The sequence below is a fragment of the Rasamsonia emersonii genome (assembly GCF_000968595.1).
Source record: "Rasamsonia emersonii CBS 393.64 chromosome Unknown ctg1118621759979, whole genome shotgun sequence".
In the NCBI taxonomy this organism is placed as follows: domain Eukaryota; kingdom Fungi; phylum Ascomycota; class Eurotiomycetes; order Eurotiales; family Trichocomaceae; genus Rasamsonia; species Rasamsonia emersonii.
Window position 1 is genome coordinate 39,836 of NW_013563308.1, and position 20,930 is coordinate 60,765.

Genomic DNA, 20,930 nt, shown 5'->3' on the forward strand with positions numbered 1-20,930 from the left:
TTGGCGCCGACGCCAACGGGGATCGTGCAGATCGTAGGTGGGCAGGTGCGGGGCAGATCTGAGCCCTACGCAAGCTGCAGGCAGGGTCACGCATTCCGATTCCGACTGCCCCGTTGGCTTGCGCACAGGGCAGGAGCCAAGGCCCGCACGCCCAAAAAAGGCGCCGCTAAGCCCGATGCGGCGGCGGTACCGCGGCTGCCCGGCCATTCGCGCGCCGCCGATCCGCGGTTGCTGCTCTTGGGGTTGCAGCAACTCAGCCAGGCCTCCCAGGGCACGCAGTTACAACTCTGCTGGTCCGCGGGGAAAACCCGGGCAGCGAGTAGCAACTCCTCCTGCAGACACAGTACACGATACCTGCAGTGCTCAGCGTACTGTAAAGAGTCATTTTCTGAAATCTCTCGTACTTCTGCTTGGTGAGCTCGACAGTACTATCCTGGTAGGAACACATAATTTATTCAAATTATAAGGCTGACTGAGAAGACACCGGCTCAACACTCTCCCCAGAGATGGCCAATCTGCACCATTCTGGGTCGCTCCTCGGCGACCCACGGGTTCGAGGTCAGTGTTTGACAGCCGCTGCCCCGCCCAGGGTTCTCGACCGCCTGCCCAGGCCTGCGTCCTCGATCCGGGGTCAGCCAGGAAGGCAGGGCCCAGAACGTGCCTGCTCTATTTGAACCCGCACATCTCCAGGCTGCAGCAGTCTCTGCCTGTGGGATTTCCTACCTCATCTCCCGTCTTTTCTCATCTCATTCTTCCCATCTCTCGATTCACATATACCAGGGCTGCGGGCTCTGGGATACATTGAGTATATCTTATCTTATACATACATATATCGCTTCACTCTCTCATAAAGGCTTCTGGTCCAGTGCACGTGGACCGGTTTGGGCAGTCATGTCATCGGGAACCAAAGATGGCGACGTGGACATTGCTCCCGTCACCCGGTCTCGAGAGGAGAATCAGGAGCGGTACGCACCCTGCTGAACGTCTCTCTCTTTGGATCTTCGATGCTGACGTCTATACCAGCGCCTTTGTAGCCGCCTCGCGGCGCAAGGACCGCAGCCTGGATGCCCGCTTGGAGTCGGCCAATCGAGCGTCCATGCTGCACAAGAAGCGCACCGGCAAGGCCCTCAACATCACCAAGGAGATCGTTGAGAAAGAGGCCATGTACGAAGAGGTCGACGAGCGCTATCAGGAGAAGCGCCTCCGCATGCTGCAGGCCCAGAACATGCAGATCGAGGAGCAGTTCCAGCGCCAGTTGCTCGCCGCCTTTGCTGCCGGTGCCAACAGCACCAGACAGGCCGGTCGTGTCTCTCAGGATGGCGGGGTCCAGAAAATGCGCATCGACATTCCCCCTGCTCGGGACTTTTTGCCCGGCCACCATCACCACCGCTCCATGAGCGCCGTCTCCGCCATGTCGGCCAATTCGGCGGCTGGCTTGGTTTTGTCTCCGTCGGCTTGCAGCCCGGCGACGTCGTACGTGCAGAGCCCTGGCAGCTCGTACGGCAACTTCGCAAACCTACAGCAGCAGTTCCCCGGGTACTTGACTCCATCGCAGAGCCCAACCTGGCCGTCGACGACGGCTGCCACCACTCAGTTCCAACAGATGACACCGCAGGCGCAGGCGCAGTCCGTGGCGGCCTGGCGCCAGCAGGTTTTGCAACGGGCTCATATGGGCGCAGGATCCGCATGGCTGGGCCATCCCTTCCGTCAAAGGCTGGCCTCTGCGCCTGATGCCTTGATGATGATGCAGCAGCAACGGTCCGGGGCGGGGACGCCGACCAACAACAACAACAACAACAGCAACAACAGCAACAACAGCAACAGCAACAGCAACAATGATGCTGCTGTTTCGCGCTCTCGGTCGGAGTCTGCCCAACCCCAGCCAGTTTTCTCGAAAGACGACAGTCAGCTGCTGTCCTCTGGCGACCTCCTGACGACTCTGGGCCAGGAGACTTGGCCAACCCCGGAGCTGTCGCCGTCTCCGACGTCCAACTCGTCTCCGGCAAGCGCGGGGGATGACAAGCCGTCTTCGGCTACGCAGGAAGACAGTGATGTGAAGCAGCCGCCGGTGCTGGTGTCGACGGACGAGGTGGATCCGGAGTACGACGAGTTCACACGGTTTGCGTTGGGTTTGGAGAGTGGGCCTCAATGGCAGGCGCCGGTGGCTGATCCTGCTACTACTACGTTTGATGACTGGGTGACGCTGGAGACGCTGGACGGCGACTTGACGTTGGCGGCGTAGAGTCTTCTCTCCGCAGGCGTCTACGCATGCGTCTACAAGCGTTTACATGCACATGTCTGCGTTTCCTCTACAGCATACTGCATGTCTTGCTCTTATACTTAGGTCTTCTCGTGTAATTCTATATTTGTATGTTTCGTGTACAAACTGAGATTTGCTTGTGTTTGTTCTGGCGAGGCGACGATTAGCAGGCTTGGACTTTTGACGGCGTGCGTTCTTTGAACTCAATACCCGATGAAGTTACGAGTTGATTGCTGGAAGTGGGTTGCTGATAACTGTATTGTTATGGTAGCGCTAGATGAATTTGGATTGGTTCAGTGTCTAACTTTTCTGTGAAGCGTTTAGCTTTTTTTTTTCCCCGCTAGAGAACCAAGGTTCTGTTACTGCCGATCAGAGCCATGTCAGGTTCGCGATTTACTACCCAGAGAGGAATAGCACAAGCCTACTCTCAGTCGTAGCACCTATTATCTATACTTAGATCCTGCGTATGCATGTATATGCAAGATACCTTTATTTTGACTCCTTGAAATTTACCTACTAGAAACGTAGTAATAGAGCACATACAGACATTACATATATAGTGGACATAGTAACTACTTAGATAGGAAGATAGGCTGTCGTAGGTATGTACTCCGTACACGGTTAGACTCAGCAGTCGTATTCGTACTCGTACTTTTGCAGATATGTATGTACTGTTCTTCCTACCTAGATAGGTAGGCATGGTTATAGCCAGTAATAGTAGGTTAGGTTCCTAAGGCATAGGGTTGGTTACTAAGTAAATTAACACGATAGGCAGGATTCAAGTTCCAGCCATTCAGGGGCAAGCATGGCAGGGTGTGGCAAGGATGGACCTTAGGTGTCCAAGGCAAGTAAGTGGAGATTGGCATTTGGCATTTGGCATTTGCACGGACCTCCTCTTGACTCTACTACTACTCTAATACCTACATACCTACTGTACATACTTGTAGGCATTGTACTGGACGCTTTAAGTTGTAGTTCGAGTTTGAGTTTGAGCTTGAGCTTGTTCGTTAGCTACATAGCCAGCTAACCTAACCTACCTACCCAGGTACCTTCCTATCCAGGTATCGATCGATGTATTTAGCTGCAATGAGACTGAGTTAGGTATGTTAGTAGGTAGAGGGAGGTTATGTTACATAACTGACGCTAACTTTTGAATCAGTTCTATCTATCCTACTGAAAAAAAATTCCGAGGACTAGGCAACTCCCTAGCTAGGTAGGTAACCTACATAATTACTCTTTTAGGTAGTATACGGGAGGAAGAGGAAGAAAGGAGGATGATTAAGGTTACAATTCGGAGAATTATTATTCTGATACCTACCTACCTAGGTGTATGTACATAGTGTTCAGTAGTTTGTGTCTGTAAGTAAGAAATTCTCCGATCGCAGATCCATTGCAGATCTATCGCGGATCAAGATCTTCTGCCGTTCTCGGTCATATCCACTGGGTGAGGTGACTGGGTGACTGGGCACGATGGGATGGGGGTTGACTTGTCGGATTGGGAATGCTACTAGTACTACCTACCAGTACTATTATTAACTACTACGGAGTTCTTTGGTATGTATTTACCTATACCTACTTCCTTAGGTACCTATGTCGATTGCAAAATCCAATCCCTCAAGATATGTCTTCTCTTGCGGTTAATAAAAGTTACATTATAAAAAAGAAAGCCAGTCCACTCCAGCAGGGTAAAGGGTGACTTAACTGACATACGTCATTTTTTTCCCCCTTTTTTCCCCGGTCGACAAGTCGACATCGACATCGGTATTCCCCCGTACCACGTACCACACATTGCAACACCCTTCAAAAAAAAAACCCTGTACAATGACAATTCATGACAATTCGTCTATTCGAACTATACTCAGATGGGAGTTATGTAGCGAGCAAACGAGGGAGTGAGTAGGAAAAAGAAAAGAGAAAAGAAGAAAGAAAAAAACTAAACTGCGCTGTCTTTTCGACAATATGTATGATATGTATCTATTCTATTCATGTCCATACGTACTGTACATATGTACATTGCTAGCTAGCTATCTTTGGATTGATGATTAGTCTTACTTATTGTCGTTCATGGTATTGTATTATTATCAAGTTCTTCGCTGATAGGCACTGTATTTATTATTATTATATTGATTAATCGGATTGTGATTTGCGTTTAGTTTTGGGTCCTTAATTTTTGTCCCTTTTATTTTTGCTATCAATAGTCCTTTTTTTAAAAAAATAAAAGAATACCTATATATCCTCCATCCTTCATCAGAGTAAATACCAGGTTCTTCGAATCGATGGAACTAAGCCATCGATCCACTCTATTAAGATATATCGTATCAAGACACCTATCTTCAGACCGACTCATCCCATTCCCGGATACATGCCCTCGGGCTGAATCGGAAGAAAGACTGAAGAATTGGGCATGGCATGCGGTGTGTGTGATCAGTGGAATTCAATGAATTGAATGAATTGAATGGTATATTTCTATCTATCTATATCTATCTATCTAGCTAGCTAGCTAGCTAATACTAACTCACAAGTAGGTACGAAAATACCTAGGTAAGATAGATTAGGTAGGTAGGTAGGTAGACTCAACCAGACAAACATCTAATACCTACTAATTCGAGGTACTGGTTACATATATATAATATATATATATAATACACTAACATGGACTGGATCAATCATGTTATTCATTCCTTATTCACAAATCACATCACATAATCTCATTGAGATTGAGTCACGTCAGTTAATCTTCTTCTTCAACTGCTTCCGCCGCATGATGCGATATTAATTCAAAGAAGATGATGATGAGCGTATGTATATTGGCTACTAAGCCTACTACTACTTACATTTATGTACTGTACTGTATGTACCTAGCGATCATGGATATAGCGTGCTTTGTTGTCTGTGTTAAAGAAACGAAAAAAAATAAATCTCCCTTAACTGAATTATGAATTATCCGAGTGTACAGTACCTATACGTGTGCTCGAGTTCCTACCTACCTACTAGGTAGAAGACCTATTCATCTACCTTCTTCTCCTACGTACTGTACACTAATGTGGTGATAGATTATATCCATAGCCAACTGCGTTGCATTCTGGTCCTATATATACGAGAAACTCATCTCATTCCTGACTGCCATAACGAATGAATAACGAATGAACAACAGACTGACACAACTGATTGCGACTGCCATGAATCACTCCCATGGAATTCTGAAGAAATGGACTGGTTAGGGATAGTACGACAGATAACTATCTATCTCGTGCCGCTTCTAGCTGCCTGCCAATATCACCGCTCTTTCGAACATTGACACTCGCGCTGCTGCTGCGACGCCGGCGGCTCCGCGTCTCTGCCGGATCGGTCGGCTTCAATCCGCTCGCCCGCGCATACAGATTGAGAATGTCCGTAAGGCTCACAACCCCCACGAGCCGCCCCGACAGCCGCGACCCTGGCAGAGACGACGACGGAATCGACGGCGCGGACTGTCCGCCTGAGTAGCCTTGCGCTGTCGGATGATGGGGATGGGTGTAGTTTTGAGGCGGAGGAGCGGTATTCTGGCTATTCGCTTGAGTAGAGTTGCTTGGAGGCGCCCCCACCGGCATATGCACCGCGAAATGAGAAGGCGTCGGCGGGCCTGACGATGAAGGAGATTGCGGATCCGTCACCCACAGTCTGCACCTGTCAGTCGCTGTCGACTGCTCGACCTGGAAGAGTCGTCTCTTACCGATGCGACTTGGTAGCTACCATCTTAGCCACTGTGTGTGCCAGAGTCGAGGTCGGATTGACATAGAACACCGGGAACGAATCTTTCCCCTCGTTCATCCCGCGCGTCGACAGGATAACCGAGATAAAATGGACACAGCTGTTATACAGCAGGGGCAGGGAGGTTGATTTCGTCAACAGCTAGAGACACGTCAGAACCGTCACAACGCTAAAACAAAAGGTAATACAAAATGTAATGTAAAGAATCTATTTAATGTAGTATTGTTAACACCTGCAGGGAACATACCTTGACGTCCACAGTGGATATATTGCCAATCACGTTGAAGTGATTGTCCACCACCGCCAGAGACGATATGCCCTCATTGCTCATAAGCTGCAGAGCCTGGTAGAGAGGTTTGTCTCCACTGCACCCAAAGTCAGCTGGATCCAAATTCACAAACAGGAAATATAACCCACTTGATCGAGATGACTTTATGCGAACCTATCCGAAGATCCTTCAGATGATGAGGATACAGCTGGTCGATAATCGGAAAACTCCGGCCATTTTCCCACAGAAACCTGACCAGCCTGGACTGACTGACTATCCCAACCACTTCATCACTGTCCTCCTTCACCACGACAATGCGGTGGACGCCGCTGCCAAACGTTTCGACTGCCGTCGTCAGGTTGGCCGACACGGGAAGTGTCGTCAGGGGTTCCTTGGGCCCGAGGTCCTTGACATCCTTCAATGGTATCTTGCTTCCCTCCCTTGCCTTCTGCGCCAATTCCCGAAACGCGGTGACCTGGTCGTCGGCCGGGTGGGCCAAGCCCACAACCATCAGGAGGTACGCATTGAGATCCGTGTAGTCAAAGGTGCCGACGGCAGAGGTATGCTCAGGAGTCTCCCGAATCAGCAGTACCGGGGCGTCAGAATCGATCAGAATCTGCAGAACGACTTAGCAAAAGTTGGATTTCTCCAATGATATATATTCATGTCTTTTTTTCCCCTCCTAGGCCGGTGCAAGGCAAACGAAGACGCACGTTGGTAGCCTCCTCAATTCCGGTATCGACCTCCACAAACTTGAGATCGTCTGGGCTGACGAGCTCCCCTATCAATATCTGCCGCCAGTCACGGCCCGAAAAGGCCGGGTCTGATGGATTCTGGACTGGGGGATTGTCGATCAGATCTTGGATGGCCGCCTGGGTCAAAGACTGCGGGCGCCGCGCCCGGGGAGACTGGGGGATGGCGTGCAGGCTGTCTCTGAAGCTCTGTCGGTGAGGAGACGTGGTAGACGAGAGGTGCGAAAGACGCATTGACGAGTGTCGCGCGTGAGAGGAGCGGGAGTCGGTGCTGGAGCGCGGAGAGGGAATGGCAGACTCGGCTGGGAGGTCCTGCCCCGCGCAAGACGGCTGGTCCGCCATGGCCGCTCCGTGGGTGGAGGGGCTGGAATGCAACTCTGCAGTTGCAAGAGAGACGGTCGACTGGACGGTATCGCAACGCGAGCGGACGACAGACGACGCGACACGCAGAGCAGCTTGCGGCGGAGCTGGGATGCGGAGATCTGCAGTCGGTCAATAACAATCGCCGGTGGAGCGGAGCGCGGTCCCGCGGTTCCAATGCGGACCGTTGCATTGATAAGCAGTTGTATCTAGTTACGGAGTACAGTTCTCAATTCCTAACCCAACACACTCCCTGCTATGAAAATTCTGCTAAAAGTCCAGACAGATCCTTTTGTCTGGCATTCTTCATGACGGGTTTTTTGCTCCTCTTTCTCGGTTCCATCTCCTCGCCCACGGCGACATTGCTATCCTTGCGCCTTTTTACTCCTGTCCCACTCTCAAGCTCCTCCCGCCAAAAGACCACACGTTGAGAATCCTTTCTTGGAATCCCCCGTCGGAGTCCAATTTTGAAATCCAGAACCGGAGTATCTTGCTGGACAGAAGGCGGGATCATGTTCTTCGGGTCGCCATCCCAACTCACCACAGTTCCAGATTTCTGGCTGGAGCGCGAAGCAGGGCATTTGTAGAGTTTCCATAGTTCTCCTTCTGTTTCTGCCTGCCAGCCGTACGTCCGGGCGAGCTCCATGGCTGACTGGGTCGTAAGCCCACTGCAGCGCGCAGCGATGCACACCCGCAGCGACGGGAAGGCTTTGAAGTATTGGAAGACGATTGCTGACAGGTTCTGCTGACCGCACAGCCTCAGCACTCGAAGGTGCTTGAATGCCCCCGATCCTTCTGCGAGCTCGCTCCAAGTGCGCACGATTCGGTCACTCAAGGCCGCTATCTCCACCTCCTCATCCTCTAGCACCAGACGGGTCTGCAACGGGGTGCTGATCTCCAGAGCTACGATATTCTCGACATGGGCTACCTCGACAAGCTCCGGAGTGCGTGCATACTCGGTGCAGACGGTCAGCCCAACGACCCAGCGGCAAGCGTCATTTTTCACCAGACTCAGATACTCTTGCATGGGCATTTTTGGAGGATCTATAACCATTTCGCAGTACTTGGAGACTTTCCTGAACTCTGTAGGATACGCGGTGCAGAACACTTTCCACATATACATCGTCCTTTTGCCACTGTAGAGTCACACTTTCAGGACTGTTTCCAGCAGGCACATGTCGAAGGGGAGTTACCTCCTGCTTAGATAATCCCACAAATGCCTCGCGATCGACCAGGGCACATTTACGAAATGCGACGGAGTGAGATTCCGCTGGTCCCGCAGCGTCTGCTTCGTGGCCAAGTGCCTCAGCGTCGGCGCTCCCAACGGGCTGCGTTCCTCGTAGTCGACGTGCAGGAAAGGGGATTCATGGACCCAGGACGGGCCATTGGCGAATCCCACGGCCGGAGCCATCTCCTTCTCCGTGTAAACCTGGCCACTGGCCCAGTCGACTCGGTATACTGACATTCTCAACCGGATGCTGGTTCAGAAAGATCAAAGCTGGAAGCTGGTGATTGTGGGCAAGAACAAGCGCTGCCAATGGCATTGCGAGAACCAAATGTCGTGACGTATTTATCGATATTCATTGGCAATGATTTATGCTAACAGCAAAATGTCAAATAGGTCGTCTGGCGTGGAAAACATCTCGAAATGAGTACATGTATCTGGTGTGGTTGCTTGTCAGGAAGCTCTTAGATAAGCGATTGGAAGGACAGCTGAGCCAGCACGTGACTGCGCCTTCTCATGGGACTTCAAATCCACCAATGATAATTACAACGACGACAGATCTACATTTCAGAATATACAGTTACCTTGTTGATATGTCTTTTCTCTCTTTTTCTTCTTTTTTTTCTTTTCTGTCTTTAGTTCAGTCGAGAGGTCACTGTCCAGAGGTAGGCATCCGACCTGTTGATTGAGATTCAGCTGACCACCCACGTGGCCGGACAAGCCGGAATCCCGTGATTATTGTGTATCACGTGATATCCTATTAAGGTTAGTATTATGTTTGTTGACGGCCCCCACGGTCCCACCTGCCTGATTTGGTTCTTTCCATCACGCCAATCTGGGAGCTCTTCGACTTGCGATTCTGAGAGTGCGAGCAACACAGCATTGGATTTATGGGATGCGGTATTGTAATAAGATGCAAGTGATATAGCCACAGGTGTAAATGTTACATCTGACATATTCTAGGCTGTCAGCCTTCTGACAACTGTGCGGCCCCCATGGCAGGGCCCCGGGGTGGGCTACGATGTTGGACCCACCGGGCAAGCCTCTGTTATACCGAACAGAGTATACGAACGACTGCAGCTACTGAGCCATGCACGTAGCACTCCGTACAAGAGGCCCTCGAAGGATTCCGCGGTGGGATTCTGGAAAGCGCCCCCACAAACCTTGGTCTTCCAACTTCTCGTGTCTGTCAGTTTCCCAGATCATGGCCAAAGAAGGAGAGGTGATAGGTCCTTTGACAGGCAGTACGAGTTGTTGGATTGAAATGCCTGTCCATGTAGTTAGTTACTCCAACACATGCAAACTACCGTATAGTGCCAACAGTCGAGTTACTATCCGCAAGGCTGAGAGCCAACATTCCAACCTCTCTCCTGTTCTTGATCTCATATTGACCACCCCCACCCAGTGGAGTTGATCATCCGTGCGCTTGCGTGTATAGCTGTTTCTTTCAGCTGCGGAGTTACAAGCTTAAAGAACCTTCAAGTAGCCAAGGCTGAATAAATGTTCCTGCGGAGCGACAGAGGCACGTTCGAAACCCGACGCCGAATCCCGAGAAAGAGTCCGTGATTTTCGAACCTCGTGGGACGAATCGCCCCTAACACGTCACCGTGTTGGCGTCGGTTATCAATTCCTCGCATATGGCGTGGCGCAAGGATGCAGGGCTCTGTTCCTTCTTTCTAAGAACAGTTTGGCATCTCTCTCCTCTGTTCCACTTTGTTCTATTTTCATCCTGCTTGCAGTGATCTGGAACACGCTCTCTCCCCTCCTGCCCTCTCCAATTTTTTCTCATTGTGTCGGTTGATCCAGAGACACAATGTCTTTATTCTCCCCCAAATCGCCGAAGCTGAAAAGTGGCTTCCGCAACATCGGCTCCAACATGGGTATAAAGTCCTTTGAACAGCTGAGCGCAATGTTCGGCCACAACAACAGCGCAGACGGCAACAGCAAGACCAACGTGTCCCTTCACAAGAGCAAGGTTTCCATCTGCTATGAATCCGAAAACATCGTTCTCTCCTCGGCGCCTGCCTCGCAAAATACGATACCAGCAGGTCCCATAATGTCGCCGGAACTGGATCGGGGCCGGTTTCAATCGAGCGAGCAATCCGAGTCGGGGACAGTCAGGGCTCTGCCTGACGCAAAAAGCCCGCCGAGCAAGGAGTTCTGCGTCGAGCTGCCTGGGTCCTTCTCTTTCGAAAATCCCAACGATACCGACCCTCCTAGATCATCAACGCCCCTCTCCCCTTCGCAGAAGAAGGAAGATGAAGCATCGGAAGATCCGCGGCTATCTTTGATTTCGGGCTATGCCCGTGAACCACCAGTGTTGACAGTGAGCGATTTCGGGAACATGCTCCGGAGAGACCAAAGCCCGGATCGAGACGGGAGAGAGGGGGACACATATGTCTCCCAAAGGACAGACATGCTGAAGGGTCTGCAATTGAACTTCAATGAGCTGAAGATTGACGATCCGCATGTAAGTCGGCTCATGGATCAACCTCAGGTTTTCTTCCGTTAATGTTTTGCGTGTTCCTCAGGGCTGGCGACCCTGGTTCAATTCACCAGGAGATCTACAAACCATACGCGAGGAGAAGCAGGCTCAACTAACCCTTGTTTCGCGAGAGACTCAGGAGACTGTCAAGGCAGGTCAGGATTCAGGATCCGCAACGAAAGAGAAGGAGAAAGAGAAAAGTGACTTTCTACAACCGTATGATCCCCGGATATGCATGCGGAAGAACGGCTACAGCCTCCAGAACTTCCAGAACTTCCACAGTCAAATGAACCAGGAGATCCAACACGCTTCGCATGACGATAGCTGTCGAGCGAATCACCATCACAGTCATGAACCCTGTTATAGCCCTCCCAAGGGCCGCCGCCCCAGCACTTTCTCCCACATGTCTGATTGCTCCTGTCACCGGAACGAAACGGCAGCGCTGCACTTCCGCATCGTGGAGCTGGAATACCACAATGCCACGCTGGAGAGCAAGCTGCGCCAGTACCGCGACGAGATCAAGCTCTTCAAGAAGGACGTCAAGGGCTACAAGAAGGACGAGAAGCGCTACCTGCGCGCCCTGCAGGAGAAGGACACCGAGATCGCCGCCCTGAACGAGAAGATCGCCCAGCTGGTCGGCCAGCTTTCCTCGAGCAATTCAAACTCTGGCTCTTTGCCCTCGCCCTCGCCCATCACGAGGACGATAACGTCGACGTCAAAGTCGACGACAACACAAACTCCAGGAGCACCAACACAAACAGCAACAGCAGCAACAACAGTAACATCCGACGACCTAAAGAATAAGGAACTTCCTTTACCTATACCGAGCCCTTCAGCAGTTGACAGCAAGATAAAAGCCAGAAGACGGCAGCGGTCCTCGCGGACCTCCCGCGAAGAGGGGTCGTCGACTGTGAAACAGAAATCCTAGTGTTGGACGTTTTTGTTTTTTTTTCCTCCAAAGTTCAGCAGCAGCAGACTGGGTTTGCTGTCTATTCTTTTCTTGTCTTTCACACTTCGGTGTGAAACTCTCGTTATTCTTTCTCTGTTCTGTTTGGGTGATTGAATTGACGGTCATTATTGGTTGGTGGGTCTTGGACTTTGGACGTTTTCTCTTCTTGACTTTTTTTTTGTTCAGCAATCCAATTGATGATCTTGTTGAGGATGATGAGTGATATATATATGTCCATTAACCGTGACTATCATTAAGTCAACTGCTTCATTAAGCAATAAATAAGATGTATTTAAAGTTTGCCTTTCTTGGAAGGAAAAGAAAGAAAAGAAAAAGAAAAAGAAAACCGATGTGCGCCTGTCAGTCCTCCCAAACGCCGTAACATGCAATGCAAGAAGTCTGAAATGCAAAAACGAAAGGCAGAGACCTTTTGTCGGTTCGTGCTCCATACCAGCGAGGATATATAGACATAGTCCTGAACGACCCTGACCCGCATCGTCCTCGTAATATTTTATCCGTCCGCAGATTTGGAAACATATGCCTTGGATGGAAAGTTAACTTCTTTCGATGGTTGAACAATTAAAAATCAAACAACTCGTCTGGCTCATATCCGAGCAGTGATGAGGGAGAAGAAGAAGAAGTACAAGATGACGATGGTGATGAGGCTGATACGCGAGATCTGACAAGAACGCTCCGCGACTGATAAGACGAAGAGCTAAGAAGAAGGAGATCGTCCTTCTTCTTCTCAGCACTGGATTCGTCGTCGTCGTCGTCGTCGTCGTCGTATTGTTGTTGTTCGTCGCGGACGTTACCGCTGCACCGTGGACACGAAACCAGTTTGTGCGTCGGCCACGAATGAGTAAAGGAGTGGGCAGAGACCCGGTAGAGAAACGGATTGGCAGTCGTATAAGCTGGCAGTGGCAGTGACAGTGGCGGAGACGATTTCTTCTTCCGGATTATTGTTGATTTTTTCGAATTGGATGCTCGTGGCGATGGCCGTGAGGGTGGATGAATAATAGCTGTTGGCGCCTTGACGATGAAAGGGGAATAATGAGCGTCAGTCAGGAGGACACTCATGATGCGCGAAACAAATCGATCAATGTATTTCAGTGAATGGCTGTGACTTGAGGTTTATCGCATTGTAAATTGAGTTGAGAAGTAAGTAGCGAGGGTGGTCACAGAAGATCCCTAATAAATCAGAGATGGAGGGCTCCTATGCTTCTGCATAGGAGTTAGGAAGGATGTTGGCCACTGTAAGGGTCCAACATAGTAGGATGTCCAGGCAAGAAATTAAGGGAGTAATTCCTCAGCACATCCATCTTGTCGTAGTCATACAAGGGACGAAGAAAGGAGCCAAGGGTTGAATCCATCCGCTGGTCTATCGTGTATGGCAAGGGCAAGAAGCACGTGCAGAAGGGGAGGAGGGGGAGGGCAGCTTGACCACAGATCCAGAAGCAACAACCCACGAGGAGTCGCGGGCATCCATGTGTCACAACCTTTTCTCCTAATACACAGTCCTAATTATGTGCGGAGTACATACCTTCAATTTCGAGGCATCCGCTGACGCGCCTTGCTCCTCTTCATGCACGTAATCACCCCAGCTTTGGTCACAGGAGATGGAATATCTAGGATACGATATGGCTATCCTTGCAGTGGGGGATAGCGGTTCTTGATAACCTGCACATAATTCAACGAGATAAGTAACAACTCTCATACCATATCCATCACGCCTTACATCATCCTCTACTCACCTTGCCAGAACGTGCTATTTCCATCGTCATCTGATCGGCGTCCCTTGCAGTTCACGGAGCCCCAGGTTGTGCGCCCTGCAGAATTTCTCCGGTCGTGTGACGCCTGGATAGATGCTCTCCGCATCAGTCGAAAGAGCATGGAGCTTTCTCTCGAATCCTCTTCCGTTGGATCTTTCTTGATGCGATACTCCGTACACGCAAAACTGTCAGTATAGCGGCTGGATAACTTCCAGGTATAGGCAGGCATATTATAAGGTGAGAAGCGCCATCCGCGACTTCACAGCGACCGACTACTAAAAGCTCCCTTAGGCTGGAAATGGCGTCTCTGGCTCTGGCTAGCTGAGGGTCGTCGCTGCAAGACCTAAGTACAGGGCGTGGAGAGCCAAGCAGCGGTCTCCATCGAGGCAACTACCACAAATGGCACTGCGCTCTCCTGACTCGTCCAAAAGATGACGGTACGCACAATGTCTCACTTTCATCGCTTACACTTACTCGCGGCGTATTTTGCCGGCTCTGGACTGGCTACGACCTCGGGACTGCTGAAAGAGCCGCTGGGATGCCCCCGTGCTGAAGAACTGGAATCCGCAGCCTTCACTCTTAGCGCTTCTCTGCCGTGCCTTGCAACCCCTGCCATTCTCTGTTAGTATACTTTGGCCCACAGTGACTACATGGACAGATAACTCACCTTGCAGCCACCGAGCCGAACAGAGGCTGGTGAGTCCGTGATAGCCGACAGACCGCAGATTTGTTTGTGTCGCCAAGGCCAAACCAATCAGCGATTAAGGGTGGACAAGGTTCAGCCCCAAGCCCAAGACTCCACGAGAGCGTGTATCTCGAATCGCCGGAGATCTCTCTCGTGTCGTAAATTTCCCAGCCACGTGGTCTAAACGAACCTTCAGTTGGTGCCACCCGTTTGCCTTGTTCCTGGGCCACTGGAAGCTTGTTTGAACGCTCTGAGGAACTTTCTGAGTTCGTCGACGGGCTAAAGGTGAGGCAGACATCTTACTCTGCAGTGGTGCTCGGAACCTCTATGTCAACAGAGTCAATTCAATTTCGAAAGTTAACAAGAAATCCAATATAGACAGTCTACTGTCATGTGACATTTCCGACAAGCATAGGCCGCACGGGCTGTGGTTCCTCCAATGAGTACGCCGTATACGGCAGTTCTTTTCCTTAATGGGCTTTTCATAAACAGCACGGTTCGGTGCGATTACAATGGCACTAACAGAGAATATGTCAGCTACAATCGATTTTGTTGTATCACTTTCTTTCCTTCCAGCTGGCCTGGATTCACGTTGTACCTTTTTATATCCTCTTTTTCGTGCTCTTACTGCAGGTATGTGACGTCGTGGCGGCGCTAACCTAATCACAGATCTACGTCAGTATTAAGAAATCCGGGGAACACCAGTCAGTGAATGATCCATATCTAGATATCTTCGACTGATTGATTCTTTTTTCTTGAATATATACACAACCAGTTTTGATGACTGATGTACCATTCGTGGGACTTTTGACACAGATCTCTCTTTATCTGCGAGGAATATGTTATACAACATAGTCTAATTTGCATGCCATGATACGAACGGAGTGAGAGTCTTTGGATAGTCGAATTCAAACAACGCAATTTCCCAGCAGTTATACGATTCCGCTCCCGGGAACAGGGCAGAGAAGGCTCCTTGAATCATTCGTCTAATGCCAGGATCTTGCAGGAGTGGTTTGGAATTATATCTGACAACAATACCATTTGAGTATAATTAGGAGTCCAACTACAATGACGGAACAGACATACGTGCCGGAGAGAATGCAAGCCCTCCACCTTCCACCAGGGCCATACGACAGCAAGAACCCCCCAACAGCGTCATCGTTAATCTACGATACCGCCTTCCCAACCCCGACGCCCTCGCCGACAGAGTACCTGATCAAAGTCCAAGCCGCAGTTCCATGTGCCGGAGAACTGGCCTGTAGGAACGTCCTCAACAGCTCAACAGAGCGCCAAGCACATGGACTCATACCCGCACATGAATTCAGTGGCAAGGTCATCAGCACCCCGACAGAGGATCAGTTCAATTCCAACGGTCCCAAGTTCAAGGTCGGCGACGAGGTATTCGGATTGCTGAGCTTCGACCGGGACGGCGCAGCGGCAGATTACACCCTGGCCACGGAGGGCGAGCTGGCGTTCAAGCCGCGAAATCTGTCCTTCGCCGAAGCGGCCGCCCTGCCTCTCGCCGGCCTGACGGCGTTCCAGGCGTTCTTCGTGCACGCGGGCCTCGACCCGGACGACGGGATCTCCAACCGACCGGCTGAGAGGCCCCTGCGGGTGCTGGTGACCAACGCCTTGGACGAAGTTGGCATGCATGCCCTCCAGCTCCTGCAGTCTCAGCAACTGTTCCCGGAGTATAACACGCACATGATGGGCGGTGGGAAACGGGACGTCACCGTCTGGGTCTGCGCGATGGGCCAGCGCGACGACTTGAATTTCATCCGCAAGGAGCTGGGGGCCAACGCGGTGACGGCGGCGACGGACATCCCGGCAGCATTCCGCGAGAATGGATGGGACCCCGTGGACATCGTGATCGAGTGCAGGGGCGGCGCGACGCTCCGACAGGTGCACTCGCCCGTCGTCGTGAATGATCACGGACACGTCCTATCCATCTGCCGTCCGCCCTCGGGGCATCCCGAGAGACCGGCCGAACAGGACGAGCGGACAGAGATCCAGAGCCGGCAGTTGACGAGCGAGCTGGTCATCGCGAGACCGAACGGGAACCATCTCGCCAAGATCGCGCAGTTGATCGAAAAGGGGGACGTGAAGCCCGTGACGCGTTTTGAGGTCGTGGACCTGCTGCAGGGGAGGGATGCGATGATCCGAGCAGAGAACGAGGGCGGAGGGAAAGGGAAGGTTGTGTTAAGGGTAGATCCTGCGATTTCTTAAGATATATAAAAAAGAAAAAAAAGAATAAAAAAGAAAGAAGCGGTATTAATCTAAGATAAATTTGATTCTTTTTTCTTTTTCAAATCATAAGCGTATGACATTACACACACTAAATAGGCTAAAATAGAACACAAGAGGGGAAAAAAAAAGGCAAAAAAAAACAACAAACCAACCACAAGACCAATTAAAACATGTTCATTGAAAGAGAAACACAAAAAAAAAGCAAATTCAGTAGCAAGAATAACAAGTAAGCCGATGACCAGTCAGTCAAGTAAATCTCAGTAGTAGTCGCACTATCAGCAGCAGCAGTAAATCAAACCAATCCTTGCCCGACGTTTTTCAAGTTCGACTCAGTTCAGTTACCCTGCCTCCGTGGGGACGAGATAGATAGATAAGATAGATAGATAGACACAGGGCAAGGTACATTGAGAAAAGAGGGGAAAAATAAAGCCAAGTAGCGTCAGTAGTAGAATAGTGGAGTGAAAAGAGAGGAGAAGAAGAAGAAGAAGAAGAAGGGAAGGGAGAAAGGATACAAAACAAAAACAAAAACAAAAACAAAAACAAAAACAAAAACAAGGGTCTGATATGAACCTGCACGAGTCGATTGAGAAGGAGATTGATTCAAGCAGTGGAAATTGTTCCCGTGGATAGTCTCCCCGTCTCTCTCCCTCTCTCTCTTCCTGTTCCCCTCCTTCCTTCCTTCCTTCTTCTTTCCTCTCTCTGCGTCTTTTGTGTCTGTGTGAGTACACATGTGAGTGAAGGGTGCCTTCTGATGATGATGATGTGAATTAGAAAAAAAAAAAGAACAGGAACGAAAAGGAAACGAAAAGGAAAAAAATGTCAAAAGCGGTCGGTCATGCATGGACAGAACATTCGAAATAATTGACAGCGTAAATGAAAGAGTAAACTTGGTGGTCAGTCAAGTATAGTAAATAAAGGACCTCTCTCACTCCATGATCGCAGCAATTTGCGGTGGCAATTCGGTGGCTTATCAACTTGTACAGTACACACATCCATCAATTCTTCTCTGTTAATTGGGGTTAGTTTGACTGTAGGCATCCGATACCTGCGTAAGTTGGAATTAGAATGAAGAAAAAGAAGAAAAATAAAACCGTAATGTCACAATGAAATTTTTTGCAGAACTAACGACAGAGAAAAAAAAAAGGCTTAGCATTGTTCCAAACCGCCTGCTGGAAAGGAATCACATAAAAATGAGAGATAAAAGATCCAGATCCCTCATATAACCTGTGCGTGTGAATACTGAGAACAAGTAATAAAGGTGTATCAAAGCTGGCTCAAAGCAGGGAATCGAGCCTGGTAAATACGCTTAAACATGCAGCGATGACCTAGGTCCTGTCAGTATTCGAGGGAGCAGTATGGATCCGTCACGCAGAGAACGCACCTCCAGCTGGAGCTCCCGGTCCTTTGCCTTGTTGATCTCCTCGTTGACGGCCTGCGCCAGGTTCGCGCCAATGCCTTGCGAGCCGCCACTCCGCCGGCCAAAAGGCCACTGTGAGTATTCCGCTAGTAACTCGTCCACCTGAGCAAAGGCCCGCTCTCGAGCCTCATGGCTCATCGTGACCAGTGCGTTCTCCAGCACATTGGCCGCGTAGGCAGCACAAACCATGCATATCGTCCGCAAATATCGGAACTCGACGTCTTCTGGGAGCCACGAAGTCGGAGGCAGAATCACGGTGCGGTTACTACACACGCTGCGGACCCGCCGATAGAGATCTTCTTTAGCACCTGAGTCGGCGACAGGGTGGGTGGCCATGTCGAACAGCAGGAAGTTGCGCTTCTCAGTACGGAGGATGCCTTTGTCCACAAGCCCCTTCGCGAGACGCTCGCGCACTTGCTTCAGCTGATAGCCAATCTTCATCAAGTTCCATGTTTCGCCTATATATCAGTTGCCAGAGGTCAGCGGCGGGGTTTCTTCTCGCGAAAAAAAAAAAGAAATTCCTGCTCGAGTCAACGCACCGCTCATCAGGTCAATCCAAGAGCTGACGCTCATCTTCTCGCTTGATTTCATCATTTTTAGCGCCTCGTCCAGCAAGACCTCTCCAGTCAGTGTGTCGTCGATCACTTCGATCACCCTATCGGCCAACGGAAATCGTCGTCGAGAAGAATCCTTCTGCATGCTTATGCGGCCCCTGAAAGCCAATTCGATAACGATGCATCCTCGTAGAGCGTACGAGATATTTTCATTCCAGAAAGATAAGTAGCCCTACACCGGAGATAGAAGAGACAACTTATCAGTAAAAGAAATTTATCTACTTCAAAGGCTACAGCGGGAAAAAAAAGAAACCTACTTGCTTGTCTTTTAGTCCCAACAGCAACACCTCTTCCATCAGCGTCAGCTTGGGCTGCTTGCTCCGCTCCTCACTCTCACTGATATCTCTGGGATCAAAGGCAATCTTGTGACCATTTTCTCCCCCAGTATAAGAGGTCTCCGGTATTCGACTGTCGTATGTCCCGTTTCGGGGAGTCGGGGAGGACACTCGGCTGCTGTTATCGTCATCTCCGCCGACTCGACCGCCTCCTCTTCGGCGCGTCAGACCACCGGCTGAGGCCATGAGGAAGCAGCTGAGTAATCAGTAGGTGCGAGTATCCTGGACGTAGAGGTAGGAAGGAGGAGATGCTCAGGAGTGCTGGGCTGGGGGCGGCGTAGACAGCATGGAATTGTTGGTTCCGCAAATCTGCACGAGAACGCCTGGGAACACGGTTCCTGCGCAGGTAAAAAGGCGGAAGAGGCACCTAAGAGGGGAGGGACTATCAAATAAGGCCGCCCTCTGTAAGTTGTCAATGGTTTCTGAAACGAGCACCGCTTCTGAATGTCAGGGACAATCGAGTGAATGGTGATGCGCCTGGCCGGAGCTGACAAGGTAACGGGCGTCAGCAAATGGGCCTTGGCGCGGTCTGGTCCGTGGCCGATCGATCACGTTTTCTGATAACAAAAAACCAACCCCATGCAATGAGAAAACAAATTCTAATCGCAGAGAAATAACTGTGGAAAGTTTGGGCGAAAAATAGCTGGAGTCATTATTTGCAGTCTGTTCTCCTCCAGAATCGCGTATGTTGTATTTAACGCCATCTCTACGAAAAGAGACGATTCTGACCATACCGATAGCTTGGTACATGTCACGCGCCCATCTCAACTGGAAGACCGCCTCAACCTAGCAAAATCGACTGGTCCAATTGATCAGATAAATTACTCGTCTTGCAAGATTACGATCAATCTGAAGCTCGAAGGCAAACAATACAGAAAAGGCAAAGCTTAAGAGTGTACATCCAACTCATTAAATACCCCCAGATATCTTGAGAGACAAGTTGTGGCAAATGGGGGTTCCCATCAAAAAATAATCAGATTCGTCAATTACAATTGGTCCAGAAGATATCAATCAAAATGCTCATTTTGCAGATGATGTACACGATTTAGTAGTATAGAGAGAAGAAGCACCGGCGTAGACTAAGCGTACAAAGCAGCGCTGGCATCAAACGGCGCCCAAGCTCTAACATCTTTCGCATATATCCACACCCAAATCCACACCTTGAACCTCTGTCTAAACTTTGTGGGGTCGTTTAGTGGGCTAGAGTCGTGTCGTCAGCAATCCATCTCGGCTTCAATTTTTGCGACGCGGGGAACGTACCATCAGGCTGAGAGAGGATGTAGTTGACAGCCTGGTCAACTGTTGCGGGAGTCAGTCAATGTTGAGAGGTAACTGAAGACGACGTCAGAGCCAGGAAACTTACCACTGTGGATAGCATCGGCCTCCTTGTCGGGGATCTCAATGCTGAATTCCTATCACACAATCAGCTTCGAGAACAAGGACCTTCCGCGATAAGTTCTGAATATACCTCCTCCACGGCCATCACAACTTCCACAACATCCAGGCTGTCCAGACCGAGGTCATTCGTGAAGTGCGAGGTTCCGGTGATCTGAGATGTATTAGACAAAACGACTTTCCCCGGGAAATGGAGATTCCATCGCATCATTCAGAGGAGACAAACCTTGCTAGGATCGGAAACCTGTACGAAGTTCATCAATTCCGTCAGTCTCAACAAAGCCTGATAGGAATAACCGCACACACCAACGTCCACGAACCTTGTCAAAGTTCTTCAACAGGTTGATGATACGGCCCTCAACCTCCTCCTTGGACAGACCAGCAGGAGCCGAGTAGCGACGGATAGACTGGCATTGGAA

General features: G+C 50.2%; 6 protein-coding genes across 6 annotated transcripts; 3 read left to right on the plus strand and 3 right to left on the minus strand.

The window, feature by feature from the left end:
- Window positions 1–910: 910 nt before the first annotated feature.
- On the plus strand, window positions 911–3,956 carry T310_1202 (uncharacterized protein; the record flags this gene model as incomplete). Its single annotated transcript, XM_013475895.1, has 11 exons — window positions 911–2,238; window positions 2,345–2,368; window positions 2,845–2,862; window positions 2,921–2,924; window positions 3,032–3,108; window positions 3,306–3,365; window positions 3,420–3,473; window positions 3,507–3,588; window positions 3,646–3,704; window positions 3,785–3,814; window positions 3,845–3,956. The coding sequence occupies 11 exons, from the start codon at window positions 911–913 to the stop codon at window positions 3,954–3,956; spliced, it is 1,848 nt and encodes a 615-aa protein (XP_013331349.1).
- Window positions 3,957–4,593: 637 nt separating this feature from the next.
- On the minus strand, window positions 4,594–8,855 carry T310_1203 (CBS domain protein; the record flags this gene model as incomplete). The annotated part of the gene is made up of 14 exons (XM_013475896.1): window positions 4,594–4,734; window positions 4,780–4,797; window positions 4,861–4,872; window positions 4,913–4,917; window positions 5,095–5,108; window positions 5,293–5,348; window positions 5,665–5,920; window positions 5,973–6,151; window positions 6,258–6,344; window positions 6,553–6,894; window positions 6,992–7,407; window positions 7,467–7,599; window positions 7,746–8,526; window positions 8,584–8,855. 14 exons carry the CDS (start codon window positions 8,853–8,855, stop codon window positions 4,594–4,596), a joined length of 2,712 nt encoding a protein of 903 aa, XP_013331350.1.
- A 1,573-nt stretch (window positions 8,856–10,428) lies between these two features.
- T310_1204 (uncharacterized protein) lies at window positions 10,429–12,028 on the plus strand (the record flags this gene model as incomplete). The annotated part of the gene is made up of 2 exons (XM_013475897.1): window positions 10,429–11,085; window positions 11,147–12,028. 2 exons carry the CDS (start codon window positions 10,429–10,431, stop codon window positions 12,026–12,028), a joined length of 1,539 nt encoding a protein of 512 aa, XP_013331351.1.
- Window positions 12,029–13,553: 1,525 nt separating this feature from the next.
- On the minus strand, window positions 13,554–14,047 carry T310_1205 (uncharacterized protein; the record flags this gene model as incomplete). Its single annotated transcript, XM_013475898.1, has 2 exons — window positions 13,554–13,726; window positions 13,801–14,047. 2 exons carry the CDS (start codon window positions 14,045–14,047, stop codon window positions 13,554–13,556), a joined length of 420 nt encoding a protein of 139 aa, XP_013331352.1.
- Window positions 14,048–14,264: 217 nt separating this feature from the next.
- Window positions 14,265–16,729, plus strand: T310_1206 (Zinc-binding oxidoreductase; the record flags this gene model as incomplete). The annotated part of the gene is made up of 5 exons (XM_013475899.1): window positions 14,265–14,439; window positions 14,477–14,514; window positions 14,675–14,788; window positions 15,080–15,136; window positions 15,584–16,729. 5 exons carry the CDS (start codon window positions 14,265–14,267, stop codon window positions 16,727–16,729), a joined length of 1,530 nt encoding a protein of 509 aa, XP_013331353.1.
- Window positions 16,730–18,024: 1,295 nt separating this feature from the next.
- On the minus strand, window positions 18,025–19,302 carry T310_1207 (Vacuolar protein sorting-associated protein; the record flags this gene model as incomplete). Its single annotated transcript, XM_013475900.1, has 4 exons — window positions 18,025–18,075; window positions 18,132–18,625; window positions 18,707–18,953; window positions 19,039–19,302. 4 exons carry the CDS (start codon window positions 19,300–19,302, stop codon window positions 18,025–18,027), a joined length of 1,056 nt encoding a protein of 351 aa, XP_013331354.1.
- Window positions 19,303–20,930: the final 1,628 nt, after the last annotated feature.